General features: G+C 39.5%; 1 protein-coding gene across 5 annotated transcripts in view; it reads left to right on the top strand.

Annotated features, from left to right (window-relative positions):
• MNAT1 (MNAT1 component of CDK activating kinase) overlaps window positions 1–17,526 on the top strand; it is a 217,440-nt gene that overhangs the window by 107,178 nt on the left and 92,736 nt on the right. For all 5 annotated transcript variants that reach the window (XR_013995958.1, XM_081090423.1, XM_081090424.1 and 2 more), the window contains exon 6: window positions 4,281–4,406. Coding sequence is in view for 4 of the 5 variants with exons in the window: in XM_081090423.1 (XP_080946549.1) it covers window positions 4,281–4,406 (126 nt within the window). In the remaining variant the exon portion in view is untranslated. The remainder of the gene's footprint in view (window positions 1–4,280; window positions 4,407–17,526) is intronic.

The raw sequence follows: 17,526 nt of genomic DNA, 5'->3' as shown, positions 1-17,526 counted from the left end.
TGATTGGTGTTTCTGTTTCCTTGGGATGTAGCCCTAGAAGTGGAATTACTGGGTCAAATGGGAGTTCCATTTTTAATTTTTTGAGGAAAGGCCATACTGTTTTCCACAGTGGCTGCATCAGTCTGCATTCCCACCAGCTGTGCAAGAGGGTTCCTTTTGCTCTGCATCCTCTCCAGCACTTGTTGTTTGTTGATTTTTTAATGATAGCCATTCTGACAGGTGTGAGATGGTACCTCATTGTTGTTTTGATTTGCATCTCTCAGATGATTAGTGACTTTGAGGATGTTTTCATATGTCTCTTGGCTTTCTGTATGTCCTCTTTTGAAAAGTGTCTATTTAGATCCTTTGCCCATTCTTTGATTGGATTGTTTATCTTCTTTCTGTTAAGTTGTATGAGTTCCCTGTAAATTTTGGAGATTAAACCCTTATCGGAGATAACATTGGCAAATATGTCCTCCCATGCAGTGGGCTTTCTTGTTTTATTTATTTATTTTTTTAAATATATTTTTTATTGATTTTTTACAGAGAGGAAGGGAGAGAGATAGAGAGTTAGACACATCGACGAGAGAGAAACATCAATCAGCTGCCTCCTGCACATCTCCCACAGGGGATGTGCCCGCAACCCAGGTACATGCCCTTGACCGGAATCGAACCTGGGACTCCTCAGTCCCCAGGCCGACGCTCTATCCACTGAGCCAAACCGGTTTTGGCTCTTGTTGTTTTTTCATAGTTTGTTTTGCTGTGCAGAAAGAAGCTTTTTATTTTGATGTTGTCCCATTTGTTTATTTTCTCCTCAGAGTCCATTGCCGCAGGAGCTGTATCAGTAAAGATACTGCTGTGACATATGTCTGCTATTTTGCTGCTTATGGCTTCTTCTAGGATTTTTATGGTTTCCCGTCTTATGTTTAAGACCTTTATCCATTTTTAGTTTATTTTTGTGTGTGGTGTAAGTTGGTGGTCAAGTTTCATTTTTCTTGCATGTAATATAAAGAGTTTTTAGATTTTATTTTGAGGTTATCTAACTGTGCATAGTAATTATAACTTAAATAATTCTTTTAGTCTCAAAGTACTAAGTTTGCCTTCCTCATTGAGCTGCTATTGGCATGAAGCTTCCTTTTAATTCACTGGAGCAGGAAGCAAGATGTGAAACTGCAAGTGTTGTACATTGTGTATAATCTGGAGTTAATATTGGTTTTTGTGAGGACCCCCCCCCCCACTTCCTGTTTTCTTCACCTGCAAGTCATTACTGCACATACTTTCTTCACTGTTTAGATCATATAACATGGTGGTTAAATAATCCTTAGCAATTTACTATATTCATTAGAACAATTAATTACATTACATTGGTTTAGAATACCAATGAAGTTTGAATTTCTGGGTTCCATTTTAAAATTTATTTTAAAAAATTCGTTGTTACTTTAAGTTTTGAATATTTATTAATTTTTTTGGTTAAAGTAAGTTGACATACATTTAGTCCTTATTGACTAAAGAATTCATTAAATTTCTTTATCCTCCTAAATCCTTATTAAGTAAAACATTACATTATAATTCTTTTTCTATGTATATTAATGAATTACATTTTATAAAACAAGATAGCATTGGCACTTGTATTGCCTCTATGTCTAGAGGCTTAAATTTTAGGGTTATTCTCTGGCTCTACTAGACAGTAAGTACTATTTATAAGAATTTCTCCTCCTTTTTTTGAGTTTGGTCCTTGTGCTGAAAGTTACTTTTTAACCTTTTGTAAAGCATTGGCATTATATTATACTGTAGATGACAGGATTTTAATGTTATGGTATTAATGTTTATGGCTTAATATTTACCATAATGTTGCCTAAAAAGTCCATTTATTTAATCCTAACTGTAAATTCAGGTGTGTGTGTGTGTGTGTGTTTGTTTGTTTTTTTTAACACTTTGGAAAAAGATTTTAAAACAGCTCCTGATTTAGTTAATCTTTTTATATTCCTGTTTTTATATTCTCTTCACTTTATGTCTGCAATTTTGTATGGGCTAATATTGCTGTCAAATGCAGTAGCTGATTTTTATTAGAAATATTGTTTGCCAGATGGCTTGCTTAAAGTCAGTTAAAATAATCTTTTAAAAATGGTCATTATAAAGCTTTTAATGAGTATTACAGGCAGTCTTATTAAAATTTCTTTAAGTATTAAACAAGGTACCTTCAGGCAATTAATGTAGGTTAGGGAACCTTTCAAGGTAAAATGGAAAGCTAAGAAGAATGAAATAATTTGAAAGGCTGAATCTGCATTTTATGTATTCCCAAGAGGATGTGAATTCCTCATAGTTTATTTTACTATATAGATTTTGTTGTTTTTAGAGCTCCTGCTTAATTCTAGTTTAACATTCACAAAGATTTTCAACCTCTAAAGTTTTCAGTGCTAAAGTGGAATAAGGAAGATTTGAGGTAAATTGTATGCCAGAGTAGCAAAATTAGTTTTAGATTCCTAGAATGTTTATTTTTATTAAATTTCAGCTCTTTTACTAATGTATTTTAATAGTTAGGTCCCTTTATGTGATATTGAATCCAGGCCAAAGTATTGATTAGCAGGTTTTTGAAGTGAATACATTGTCTTGAATTTACACAAGAACTTTTAGTTTTTAAGAGTAAGTACCAGGAATGCAAGAGTATTTGAGTTCACATAGAGTATAAATTGGGATGCAATGTTTTAACTTTTTAGTCAAGAAAATTAATTTTTCTTGTGTTAGTGTTTTTGCATATGAAAAGATAGTAATAGCTTTTAAGAGATATTTTGGGCCACAGCCTATTTAAAATGTCCTATAATTTTATTATAATATTCTTAGTGGAAATCTAGAATAGCTGCAGGAATTCATGGCAGTGCTGTTACTAACGCATTACTGATGCGTTGTAGTAGAATATGAAAGGTATTCAAGTATATTCTCATAGTATATTTCATTCATTCTCCATTATTGATAAAGCTAGGATAGTAAGGAGTTTGCTCCTTACTATGGTTCTATTTTATAAATAAAATGTGTTCTTCCACTTACTTTTAAAAGATTTAATCTTTGTAATGTTGCTCTTGCAGAGAACTTCTATTACAAATTCTTGAGGTACAGATTTATTCTAGGACAATTCTGTTGAAGTAAATTGGCTTTTAAAAAAATTAGTTTTGTACTAGAACTTTAAGTCCTTTAACTATATTAATTAGCCACATTTGTGCCTAAAATATTAAGTTATTAGACTTGGGAAGAAAATTAGATTCTGCTATATGTTTACTTTGTACTATGAAATGTTAACACGATATAGTTTTTTTCAATATTAAATTATGGGTACTTACTATTTTAAAAATTTACAGGCCAATTGAAGAATATGTTTATTTTTGTAAATAACCTAGATATAGGAAATAGAAATGCATTGTTGTCCTTTATTTTTGTTCATAGTTAGAGGAAGTACTCTGTGTGTGCATGTGTGTTTGTGTGTATGTGTGTGTGATCTTCCCTCCTGGCTTTCCTCTGCATGTTTCTGTGTTCTTATTTAATTGATAACTCAGGAAGGAAAAGTCTGGATATCATTTAGTTTAGACTTTAGCTCCATAGCACTTTAAACATGTAAGAGGACTTCATGTTAAACAGGATAAATAGCAGCTACATATAAGAATTAGTAATTTGCTTGTTATTATTATGTGTGTGTATAGATTTGTGTAAATAGTGATCCTGATTTAGTATCAACATAGATATTAAAAATGTTTACTATTATTTTGTCCATTAAAATTTAGACTTCTTTTCTAAAAATAAGTCAGTAAAAGAGAAAATAAATGTACTTTTGGTTGTACTTAACAATCGTTCCATTGTGCAAAAACAGAACAAGGATCATTTCCAAACGGCCTCAGGTGAAATCTAATGGGAAACAATTTCAAACTAGTCTGAATTCACTGGTAAAAAGAATGTGTCTTAGGTAAACATCTGATCCAAGTTATAGTACTTTGTACTACTCTTTTTGTGATTAGTTTCTAATTTTTTTATTTTAATAAATATGGTTGGCATTGCTAGATGAAATAAGACCCTGTTATATTTTCTTTAATGTGGATTTTATAAAAATAATTTTTTGCAGGTTTAGATTTATGAGTATAAAACAGCCTTTTCTTATTATGGAATGTTAAATTTTTTTTGTAAAGTGTTCGCCATAAAGTGAATATTTAGGTTGACATCAAATACTTATGAAAAGGCATAATTTAAAATAATAGACCTATTGCTCTTAAGTTTTTCTTTTTAACTATTATATTGCACATTAACTTTTCTTACAGGAAAGTTCTGATCTCCCTGTTGCTCTACTTTTGGCTCAGCATAAAGATAGATCTACCCAATTGGAAATGCAGCTTGAGAAACCCAAACCTATAAAACCAGTGACATTTTCTACAGGCATCAAAATGGTAAGCCATATTTTAATTGCTTGTTGGAAAGATATATTTCAAGGATTACACTTTATAATTTTATATTGACTTCCACAGGTAAATGGAAAGGTATATATGTTTAAGAACAGTGTATGATCTTGGCTAGTTTTCTGAAAATATGAATATGATCAGTGTATGAGGAAAGAGAAAAGTGTTTTGTCATACATAATAATGGTTTGTATGTGTTTTCTTATCCTACATAAAATTTTAAGCTTATAGTGTAGGAAAACATTCTTAAAAGAAAATGCAGACTTATGGTTTCTGGTATGGCATGTAAGAAGCTTGGAAGTTGTCACTACCTGCTCACAAATAAAGCTTGGAAATTGCCACTGCGTCCTCAGACTGAAAAACAACAACTTTTCTTAGAGCCATAAGTGAAGAGAGGTAACAAGGCTAATTACTGACCTTAAAATTGGAGAGACTGGCTGAGAATACAGAGAATCACAACTGACTAGAGTAGAGCAGCCTTACAGAGAACCAGTGTTGGTGTAATGAAACCTGAATTGTAATTGACAAATTGTGGACAACTCTGACAGTTAAAAACTCCAGGGGGCACCAGACATTGGAGGGCCTCTGGCATCTCTACCAGGTTCTTTCAGTGAATATTGAGAAAAATCCCCTTGTCCTTCTGGCAGATGAAGTGGAAAAGGAACCATTTTGCAGTATGCCAGAGTATTCTGTTTTTTTTTCTTTTTCTTTTTTTTTTTTAATTAAATCTTTATTGTTCAGATTATTACATTTGTTCCTCTTTTTTCCCCCCCATAACTCCCCTCCTCCCAGTTCCCGCCCCACCTTCTGCCCTCACTCCCCACCCACTGTCCTCATCCATAGGTGCACGATTTTTGTCCAGTCTCTTCCCGAATCTCCCACACCCCTTTCCCCCCCAAGAATAGTCAGTCCATTCCCTTTCTATATCCCTGATTCTATTATAATCACGAGTTCATTCTGTTCATCAGATTATTTATTCACTTGATTCTTAGATTCACTTGTTGATAGATGCATATTTGTTGTTCATAATTTGTATCTTTACCTTTTTCTTCCTCTTCCTCTTCTTAAAGGATACCTTTCAGCATTTCATATAATCCTGGTTTGGTGGTGATGAACTCCTTTAGCTTTTCCTTATCTGTGAAGCTCTTTATCTGACCTTCAATTCTGAATGATAGCTTTGCTCGATAAAGTAATCTTGGTTGTAGGTTCTTGGTATTCATCACTTTGAATATTTCTTGCCACTCCCTTCTGGCCTGCAAAGTTTCTGTTGAGAAATCAGCTGACAGTCGTATGGGTATTCCCTTGTAGGTAACTGACTGTCTTTCTCTTGCTGCTTTTAAGATTCTCTCTTTATCTTTTGCTCTTGGCATTTTAATTATGATGTGTCTTGGTGTGGTCCTCTTTGGATTCCTTTTGTTTGGGGTTCTCCGCGCTTCTTGGACCTGTAAGTCCATTTCTTTCACCAGGTGGGGGAAGTTTTCTGTCATTATTTCTTCAAATAGGTTTTCAATATCTTGCTCTCTCTCATCTTCTGGCACCCCTATAACTCTGATGTTGGTACGCTTGAAGCTGTCCCAGAGGCTCCTTACACTATCCTCGCATTTTTGGATTCTTTTTTCATTTTGCTTTTCCGGTTGGGTGTTTTTTGCTTCCTCGCATTTCAAATCATTGACTTGATTCTTGCGCTCCTCTGGTCTGCTGTCGGGAGTTTGTATAATATTCGTTATTTCAGTTCGTGTATGCTTAATTTCTAGTTTGTTCCCCAATATAACATCGAGGGTCTCATTAGTTTTCTTGTAGATCTCATTAAGTTTATCGGCGGCTTCTAAACAGTTCTTGAGAGACCTTAAAAGTGTGGTTCTGAACTCTATATCTTCCATTGACAATTTTGTCCTGTTTCTTTGTCTCCGCATTTTGTTATGCTTCCTTGGTGCACCCCCTAGTGGTCTTTGTGCGCAGTCTTATAGTTAAACCTTGATTGTTGTAGCTAATACCAGGGAGGGTTTGACCTCCAGGCCAAGTGGCTATGAGAATCAGCTGTGTCAGCAGTGAGAGAACTTCTGTCCTCTAGGGAGGTGCTAATCTAGCCTTTGCCTGAGGCTATCTGGCAAATGCCTCTGTGCAGGGCTTGGGCGGGGCGGGTCACACAGGATCAATAGGGTGGGCTGGAGAGAGCAGTTATGGCGGCTCTCAGTCCTATCCCCAGGGGCTCTGCCTCTCTGAGTCCCAGCAATGGCTGCAAACCTCGGAGAGAAAGCTGCACTCGCTCTGACCGAAGCCAGACAGTCCCGCTTCTCCCGTTTGAGTCTGGGTCCCTAAAGACTCGCCTGTATCTGGAGCTCAGAGTCTGCGACTCCCTCCTGATTGAAAACGCCAGCCGCGCCCTCTGCCGCCAGCCCGCTCCGCACCTCAGAATTTGACTTCAGCACTGTGCCTCCTCTGAGTGTCCGTATGCGTTTCTCTTTCCTCCTAGTTGTAGGACTTCCACTCAGCCAGCGTTCCTGTGGTTCTGGGTGATGTCCCTTCCGTTTTTTGGTTTCACTTTTGAAGTAGTTGTTTAAAGCAGCAAACTCCGGCGTTAACCTATGCCGCCATCTTGGTTCCAACACATATTCTGTTCTTAACAAGGCCTGCCCTCATGAGAAACTTGCACCAGAGCTTAACCTGCTGGAGTTTTATCAGAGCCTAACTGATGCAGGGGTAGGGAAATAACCCAACTCCAGCCTTCCACGTGGGAAAGGGAAAATAGCTTCCAACCACTCTTGCCATTCTGCCCCACATAAGGGGAGGAAGATGGATTGAGAAGTATGTGTGAAGTTCACAGTCCAGAAGCACAGGCCCTCTAAAAGACTAGGACCTAATCATTCTATCTAATAAAGAGGGAGCATGCTAATTAACTGCCATGCCCTCACAAAGATGGCAGCGCCCACAGCCACAAGAAGGTGGCACCCAACCCCCTCAGCCCCGCCTCATCCAGCTGGAGTCAGTCCCCCAGTCCCCTCAGCCCCGCCTCATCCAGCCGGAGTCCCCCAGTCCCCGCAGCCCCGCCTCATCCAGCCGGAGTCCCCCAGTCCCCGCAGCCCCGCCTCATCCAGCCGGAGTCCCCCAGTCCACGCAGCCCCGCCTCATCCAGCCTCAGTCCCCCAGTCCCCTCAGCCCTGCAGGGGAAGGCAGTTGGGGGCGATCGGGCTGCAGGGGAGGGCAGCTGGAAATGATCATGCTGGCAGGGGAGCAGTTAGGCATCAATCAGGCCAGCAGGGGAGCGGTTAGGGGTCTATCAGGCTGACAGGCAGAGTGGATAGGGGCAATCAGGCAGGCAGGCAGACAGGCAAGTGGTTAGCAGCCAGCAGTCCCGGATTGTGAGAGGGATGACTGACTGCCGTCAGATAACCCCTGAGGGGTCCCAGATTGGAGAGGGTGCAGGCTGGGCTGAGGGGGACCCCCCCTCCCGTGCACAAATTTCGTGGACCATGCCTCTAGTATGACTAAAATGCTCTGCCCTTCCCCACATCTTGATGCCTGGGTATCAAAAAAAAATTATGAGCCCTAACTTGTTTGGCTCAGTGGATAGAGCGTTGGCCTGTGAAATGAAGGATCCTGAGTTCAATTCGATTGCAGTCTAGGGCACAAGCCCGGGTTGTGAGCTCGATCCCGTGGGGGACATGCAGGAGGCAGCCAATCAATAATTCTGTCTCATCATTGATTTTTCTATCTGTCTCTCCTTCTCCCTTCCTCTCTGAAATCAATAAAAATATATTAAGAAAAAAAATAATTATGAGACATACTAAAAGACAGAAAACACAGTTGGAGGAGATAGAGCAAACATCTGAACCAGGCTCAGATATGGCAGTGAATTTGGAATTATCAGACTGGGAATTTAAAACAACTATGATCAATATTGCTAAGGATACTACTAGAGGATAAAGTAGACAACATACAGGAGCAGATGGGCAATGCATGCAGAGAGATGGAAATTCTAATAAATAAAAGAAGTGCTAACAAAAAGAATACACTAACAAAAATCAAGAATGTCTTTGATGGGCTTATTACTAGAATGGACACATCTGAAGAAAAAATCCTTGAGCAAGAGAATATGCCAATACAATCCTTTTTATTTTACATACAGAGCCGGGGGGTGGGGGTGGGGGGAAGGGATGGGGAGGGCGATATTGATGTGGGAGAGAAACATCGATTGGTTGCCTTCTGTATGTTTCCTACTGGAGATCAAACCCGCATGAAACCCAGGCATGTGCCCTGACCGAGAATCCAACATGTAACCCTTTGGTGCATGGGGCAATGCTCAATCAATTGAACCACTCCAGATGGGCGCAATAGATACCTTGAAAACTGAAAACCAAAGAAAAAAAGACTGGAAAAAAAAAAAAAGAGAGAGCAGGATATTCAAGGACTTTGGAACAACTACAAAAGGTATAACGTGTGTAATGGGAATACCAGTAAAAAAAGAAAGGAGAAAGAAACAGAAGAAATATTTGAAATAGTGACTGAGAACTTCTCCAAATTAACATCAGACACCAAACCAAAGACCCAGGAAGCTCAGAGAACATGAAGTAGGATAAATGCCTCCAAACCTCACACCTATGCACATCACTTTTAAGTTAGAGAAAATTGAAGGTAGAGAAAAAGTCCTAAAGAAGCCGTGGTGCGAAAGAACTGGGGGTTGGGGAGAAAAGAAACAACTTACCTGTATAGGAGCAAATGTAAAAATTGTATCTGGCTTCTCCTCAGAAACAACACAAGCAAAAGGAGAGTGGAGTGAAATATTTAAGGTGTTGAGAAAATAAAGCTATCAACCTAGAATAATGTACCCTGCAAAATTATCCTTTAAAAGTGAAAGGGAAATAAAGATTATCAGACAAACAAAATTGAGGGAATTTTTTTGCCAGCAGGCCTTTCTTGCAAGAAGTGTTAAAAGAAGGTCTTAACACTTGTTGCAAGGAAAGTGATACAGGTCAGAAACAGATTTACATAAAGAAAGCATCAAAGAAGAAATAAGGTAAGGTAAAATAAAAACATATTTTTTGTTCTTAATTGATCTAACAGATAACAGTTTGTTTAAAATAACGCTGTATTTGATTGTGTGTGTTTGTATCTGCTTGTATACGCACATACATGCTTATAAGTGAAATGAATGACTGATAATACAAGAGACTGGAGGAAGCAATCAGAATTATTTGATTATGGATATGTGTGTACCTGAATAATATAAAATATTCAAGATCAGTTTTAAACTTAAAAATGTAGGAAGTATTAATACATCTTCAAATATAAAGAAAAACACTACTAATTAAGGAATTACCAATGCTTTTGAATTAAGAGGTGATATTTTCATCATCTTTGCCATTTCTCTGTCTGCTTCTATTGACTGATTTGTTTTTTTCTGGTGTAGGTCATATATTTCTGCCTTGTTTTTGAATATCTTATGGTATGCCATTAAGTATTTTCACACTTTGTTTGGGAGCAGTTAAGTCACCTATCATCTGTTAGATCCTTGCAAGGATTGCTTCTTAAAAAATATATATATATTTTATTAATTTTTTACAGAGAGGAAGGGAGAGGGATAGAGAGTTAAAAACATCAATGAGAGAGAAATATCGATCATCTGCCTCTTGCACACTTCCTACTGGGGATGTGCCCACAACCAAGGTACATGCCGTTGACCGGAATCGAACCTAGGACCTTTCAGTCCGCAGGCCAATGCTCTGCCCACTAGGCCAAACTGGTTAGGGCACAAGGATTGCTTTTAGGCATTGTTAGAGCATACAAGAGAAGACTTTTATGTTAGGCTGTAATTTAGCTCAACTTTCAAGGTGATATGTTTTTGAGAACTATACTTGATACCAAATGAATTGAGAGACCTTTTTACCTTGTTTATTGAGAACATGAACTATTCTGGTCCTATGTAGGAATTGCTTGATCTATTGGTTCCCAGGTTATTTACTTGGCCTTGAGTAGTTTATATTCCCTCATGTGAAGATCATTACGCAGGCAAAAGTTAAGGACATTACTCCAGCATCTCTAGAATAGCAGAGGTAAGCAAATTACAGCTCGAAGGCCAAGTTGCACTCACCACCTGTTATTGTAACTAAAGTTTTATTGGAACATAGCCATACTCATTCATTTATGTATTGTCTTTGTAAGCTTTTGTGTTTTAATCGCAGAGTTGAGTATTTATGACAGATAGCATATAGCCAGCAAAGCCTAAAATATTTATCTGTCCTTTACAGAAAATGTTTGCTGACCCTTGCTTTATAGTTTTCTCTGTGTAGCATTTTCTTTTTTTTGTATTTTATTAAATCTTTATTGTTCAGATTATTACATTTGTTCCTCCCCCCCCCATAGCTCCCCTCCACCCAGTTCCCACCTCACCCTCTGCCCTTACCCCCCCACTGTCCTCATCCATAGGTGCACAATTTTTGTCCAGTCTCTTCCCGCATCTCCCACACCCCTTTCCCCCCCAAGAATAGTCAGTCCATTCCCTTTCTATGTCCCTGATTCTATTATAATCACTTCATTCTGTTCATCAGATTATTTATTCACTTGATTCTTAGATTCACTTGTTGATAGATGCATATTTGTTGTTCATAATTAGTATCTTTACCTTTTTCTTCTTCTTCCTCTTCTTAAAGGATACCTTTCAGCATTTCATATAATCCTGGTTTGGTGGTGATGAACTCCTTTAGCTTTTCCTTATCTGTGAAGCTCTTTATCTGACCTTCAATTCTGAATGATAGCTTTGCTCGATAAAGTAATCTTGGTTGTAGGTTCTTGGCATTCATCACTTTGAATATTTCTTGTCACTCCCTCTGGCCTGCAAAGTTTCTGTTGAGAAATCAGCTGACAGTCGTATGGGTATTCCCTTGTAGGTAACTGACTGTCTTTCTCTTGCTGCTTTTAAGATTCTCTCTTTGTCTTTTGCTCTTGGCATTTTAATTATGATGTGTCTTGGTGTGGTCCTCTTTGGATTCCTTTTGTTTGGGGTTCTCTGCGCTTCCTGGACTTGTAAGTGTATTTCTTTCACCAGGTAGGGGGAGTTTTCTGTCATTATTTCTTCAAATAGGTTTTCAATACCTTGCTCTCTCTCATCTTCTGGCACCCCTATAATTCTGATGTTGGTACGCTTGAAGCTGTCCCAGGGGCTCCTTACACTATCTTCGTATTTTCGGATTCTTTTTTCATTTTGCTTTTCCGGTTGGGTGTTTTTTGTTTCTTCGCATTTCAAATCTTTGCCTTGATTCTTGCGCTCCTCTGTTCTGCTGTTGGGAGTCTGTATAATATTCGTTATTTCAGTCCGTGTATGCTTAATTTCTAGTTGGTTCTTTATCATAACATCGAGGGTCTCATTAGATTTCTTGTAGATCTCAATAACTTTATTGGCGGCTTCTAAACAGTTCTTGAGAGACCTTAAAAGTGTGGTTCTGAACTCAATATCCTCCATTGACAGTTTTGTCCTGTTTCTTTGTCTCCGCATTTTTTATGCTTTCTTGGTGCACCCCCTAGTGCTCTTTGTGCGCAGTCTTGTTGTAGTTAAGCCTTGATTGTTGTAGTTAATACTAGGCGGATTTGACCTCCAGGCCAACTGACTGTGAGAATCAGCTGTGTCTGCAGTGGGGAAACTTCTGTCCTTTAGGGAGGTGCTAATCTAGCCTTTGCCTGAGGCTATCTGGCAAATGGCTCTGCAAAGGGATTGGGCGGGGCGGGTCCCACGGGATCAGCAGAGCGGGGAAAGGGAGCAGTTATGGCTGCTCTCAGTCCCATCCCCAGAGGCTCTGCCTCTCAGAGTCCCAGCAACCGCTGCAAACCCCGGAGAGAAAGCTGCCCTCGCGTTCCGACCGATGCCAGACAGTCCCGCTTCTCCCGTCTGAGTCTGGGTCCCTAGAGACTCGCCCAGAACTGGAGCTCAGAATCTGAGACTCCCTCCCGATTGAAAAGGACAACCGCGTCCTCAGCTACCAGCCCGCTCCGCGCGCACCTCCGCACCTTTGTATTTTCCGCACTGCGCCTCCTCTGAGTCTCGCATGCTGTTCTCTTTCCTTCTAGTTGAAGAATTTCCCCTCAGCCAGTCTTCCTGTGGTTCTGGGCGATGTCCGTTCGTCTTTTAGTTGTATTTTTGAAGTGGTTGTTCGAGGCAGCTAACTCCGGTGTTTACCTGTGCCGCCATCTTGGTTTCCTCTCCCTGTGTAGCATTTTCTTTTCTGGTAATCTGCCCTGCAAATTATGGACATCCTGACGGCCCAGGCTTATTTTGGGTTCCCCTTCCATGTATCATGGCCTGGAAATAGCCTCCATGGATTAAGCCAGGATGATATAGGGCTAACCTTATTTGCTTCCCTTCACTTAGAGATCTCAGGCCTGAATTGACTGATACTCAGTTTCTGAAAACCATTGGTTCTTATATTTTTTTCAGTTTTCTAGATACTTAATGTGGAGATTGGTTTATCTATTTCTCTTTTCTTCTTTGAGAAGAAAACATTTAATATAATTCAACATTTATTCAGATCAGAATATTTTAGCAAATTAAAAACAGTAACACTTCCTAAACTTGATAATGGAAATATACCAACACCTATAGCTAATGTAATATCCTATATAACAAAACCCTAATATGCAAATCAACCCAGTGGCTGAATGACCAGTTGCTATGATGCACACTGACCACCAGGGGGCAGATGCTCAATGTAGGAGCTGCCCCCTGGTAGTCAGTGTGCTTCCACACTGGTCTGGAAGACAACTATTTTTTCATACTACATTTTTTTATTTTTAATATTTTTTTCAATTACAGTTTACAATTAATATTTTGTATTAGTTTCAGGTACATAGCATAGTGATTAGAAAATCATATACTTTCAAAGTGTTCTCCCTGATATTTCCAGTACTCAACTGGCACCATACACAGTTTTTACAATATCATTGACTGTATTTTCTATGCTGTATTTTATATCCCCATGATTATTTAGTAACTTCCATTCTGTACTTCTCAATTACTTCACCTTTTTCACCCAGTCCCCCAAACCCTTTTCCCTCTGGCAACTATCTGTCTGTTCTCTGTATCTATGAGTCTCTTTCTGTTTTTTGTTTCTTTGTTTGTTTATAATGGTTTTTAGATTTCACATATAAGTGAAATCATATGGTATTTGTCTTTCTCTGACTGACTTATTTCACTTAGCATAATATCCTCTAGGTTGATTAATGAGATTTGTTTTGTGTTCTAACATATGCCTATCCTGAAAATGTTCCATGTGCACTTAAAATATATATTCTGCTGCTTTGGGTTAAAATACTTTGAAGGTATTGATTAAATCCTTCTAATCTGGTGTGTCTTTTAAGGCTGCTGTTTCCCTGTTGATTTTCTGTCTACCAGGTTTGCTTTCTGGGTCATGTTGGGCTCATAAACCATGTTAGGAGGTGTTGCTTCTTCTTCAATTTTTTGGAAGAGTTTGAGAAAGATAAGTTTTAAATCTTCTTTGAATGTTTGGTAGAATTCACTGGTGAAGCCATCTGGTCCTATGAATAATTTTGAGTGGTTAAAATATGTATCTTAATTTATTAAACAAACAACTTCATATTAATAGTAATTCAATAGTAATACAGACTTTGATCTAGAATAGCTCCATTTCTTTTTCCTCTTGTATGCTATTATTGTCATATTAGAGGCCCGGTGCATGAAATTTGTGCATGGGAGCGGGGAGACCCACTTTGCCTGCCTGCCTGATTGCCCCTAACTGCTTGTCTGCCTGCCTGATCGCCCGTAACCACTCTGCCTGCCTGCCTGATCGCCCCTAACTGCTCGCCTGCCTGATAGCCCTAACTGTCTCTGCCTCTGCCCCCGCCGCCGCGGCTTCATCCGGAAGGACGTTTAGCTGTCTGGTCTAATTAGCATATTATGCTTTTATTATTATAGATATATATTATATTTTGTATGTTATAAGCCCAGCCATACAGTTTTTTAAAATCTTTATTGTTCAGATTATTACAGATGTTCCTCTCCGCCCCACCCCCACCCCCGCCCCCCCGCATAGCTCCCCTTCACCTGGTTCCCACCCCACCCTGTGCCCTTACCCACCACCACTGTCCTCATCCATAGGTGTAAGATTTTTGTCCAAACTCTTCCTGCACCCTTTATACCCCCTTCCCCCTGAGAATTGTCAGTCCACTCCCTTGCTATTGCCCTGCTTCTGTTATATTCACCAGTATATTCTGTTCATCAGATTTTTTTTTATTGACTTAAGTTTTAGATTCACTTGTTGATAGATATGTATTTGTTGTCCCTTTGTTGTTTATAATTTTTATTTTTACCTCTTTCTTCTTCCTCTTCTTAAAGAATACCCTTCAGCATTTCATATAATCCTGGTTTGGTGGTGATGAACTCCTTTAGCTTTATCTTGTCTGTAAAAGCTCTTTATCTGACCTTCAGTTCTGAATGATAGCTTTGCTGGGTAGAGTAATCTTGGTTGTAGGTTCTTGCTATTCATCACTTTGAATATTTCTTGCCACTCTCTTCTGGCCTGCATGGTTTCTGTTGAGAAATCAGCTGACAGTCGTATGGGTACTCCCTTGTAGGTAACTGACTTTTTTTCTCTTGCTGCTTTTAAGATTCTTTGTCTTTTGCCCTTGGCATTTTAATTATGATGTGTCTTGGTGTGGTCCTCTTTGGATTCCTCTTATTGGGGTTCTCTTTGCTTCCTGGACTTGTAAGTCTATTTTTTTCATCAGGTACGGGAAGTTTTCTGTCATTATTTCTTCAAATAGGTTTTCAATATCTTCCCCTCTCTCTTCTTCTGGCACCCCCATAATTCGGATGTTGGTACGTTGAATTTGTCCCAGAGGCTCCTTACAGTATCTTGATATTTTTGGATTCTTTTCTCTTTTTTGCTTTTCCGGTTGGGTGTTTTTTGCTCCTTTGTATTTCAGGTCTTTTACTTGATTCTTGGGATCCTCTAGTCTTCTGTTGGATCTCTGTATCAATTATTCTTTATTTCAGTCAGTGTATGCTTAATTTCTGACTGGTCCTTTTCCATTTTTTTGGCATTCTCATTAAGATCCTTGAAGGTCTCACTAAGTTCCTTGGAGGTTTGTAGAAGATTCTTGAGTAACTTTATAACTGTGGTTTTGAACTGTAAATCCAGTAATTTGCTTTCCTCCATTTCTTTAATTTGTGACATGTTTCTTTGTCTCCACATTTTGGCTGCTTCCCTGTGTTGGTAGAGTGGCTTTGTGTGGTAGGTGTCCTATTGGGCCCAGTGGCTCAGCCTCCGCAATCACCTGAGGTAGACACTCTTGGTGCACCCCTTTGTGGGCTGGGTGTACAGTCTTGTTGTAGTTAAGCCTTGATTGCTGTTGGTATCCCTGGGAGGATATGACCTCCAGGCCAATTGACTGTAAGGACCCGCTGTGTCTATAGTGGAAGAACTGCTGTGCTGGAGACACCCTTATGGGGCAGGACTTGCTTCAATGGGGCTTTGGTGCTCACTGAGTCTGCCTCTTGAGTGTGTCATTTGTGGATGTGAGGAGTTGAAATCTGGTATCTGACCACTGGGTACACTGGCTCCTGGATCTCCAAGGAGGTGCAAATTTAACCACTGTGTGAGTCTGCCCAGCAGGCTCTACTGCGAGATCTGCCGTTTTCTTCTCTTTGGGTTTTGGAGATTTTGGAGCTCTCTGACCCAGCTGCAGTTTGTGAGGTTAGGCTGAAAAGGGGCAGGTGATTCATTTGTGCAGCTCAGCACAGTTGGGTGGGGTTGTAAATTGAGTGGGGCGGGGTCTCAGAGAATCACTGGGGCGGAGCAAACAGCGATGGCTGTTGTCAGCCATCTCTGTGACTCTGCACCTCTCCGCGTGTCTCTCCGTCTCTCGAGTCTCAGTGTCTCCGCTTCCCCGAGTCCCGCACCCCCACAGTAACAATGATTCCTGCAAGCAGTTCTGCAATAAAGCCACCCTCGCTTTCTGACCCAATGCCAAATAGTCCAGTTTCGCCCTGTAGGAGTCTGGGTCCCCAGAGTCTCACCAGAAACAAGTTCAGTGCAGTCAGGAGCTTGTATCTCCCAATTGAAAAAAACCAGGCACCCAGGTGCAGCCCAATTTGCGCGCCTCCGTACCTCTGCTCTTGGTGCCTCCGCACCTCCTACCCAGCCTCAATGCGCTTTTTTCTTTCCTTGTAGTTGTAGAACTTCCACTCAGCCAGCTTTCCCGTGGTTCTGGATGATCGCCATTTTGTCTTTTAGTTGTAGTTTTAATGTGGTTGTGGGGGGGCGGCATGTACAGGTATATACCTTATGCCACCATCTTGGTTGTCCCCAGCCATACAGTTTTATTATTTTCTTGCAGTTATTATAAAAACTATTTAAGAGAAGAAAAGAGAAAGAAATGTTTCCATCAAGCCTTTGGAGTTACCTTTGTAGTGTTCTTTATACCTTTGTGAGAAATGCCTACTGTCACTTCCTTTTATCTTGAAGGACTTCTTTAGCATTTTTTTCTTTTGTAATGCTTATCTGCTAGCAACAAATTACTTAGTCTTTGTTTATCTGAGAATGTCTTCATTCTGCCTCTGTTGGATAGTATAATTGGATAAACAATTCTTGGTTGACAGTATTTTCCTTTTAGCACATTGAATATATCTTCCCACTATGTTCTGACTTCTATGGTTTCTGATGAGATTTCAGTTATTAATCTTATTGGAGTTTCCTTATGTATCGGAGCCATTTCTTTTTGTTACTTTCAAGATTTTCTTGTTGCCCTGGCCGGCATGGCTCAGTGGTTGAGTGTCAACCCTTGAACCAGGAGATTACAGTTCGATTCTTGGTGAGGGCATATGCCTGGGTTGTGGGCTTGATTCCTGGTGTGGGGCATTCCGGAGGCGATCAATCAGTGATTCTCTCTCAACATTGATGTTTCTATCTCTCTCCCTTTCTCCCTTCCTCTCTGTTTAAAAAAATTTTTTTTTTCTTTCTCTTTTTGTACTCTTAGGGCCAATTAGGGCTTTAATTTCTCTATTTTATCACCATTTATTTCTTTATTATAAAGAGATAAATTTCAAAGGAAAATTTCATAGATATTTAATTGTATTTTAGAATACTTATAGAGTAAATGTATTTTT

Source organism: Myotis nattereri (genome assembly GCF_964212035.1).
Source record: "Myotis nattereri genome assembly, chromosome: 1".
Taxonomy (NCBI): Eukaryota; Metazoa; Chordata; class Mammalia; order Chiroptera; family Vespertilionidae; genus Myotis; species Myotis nattereri.
Note: the sequence above shows the minus strand (reverse complement) of the source record. Positions and strands in the feature narration are given on the sequence as shown.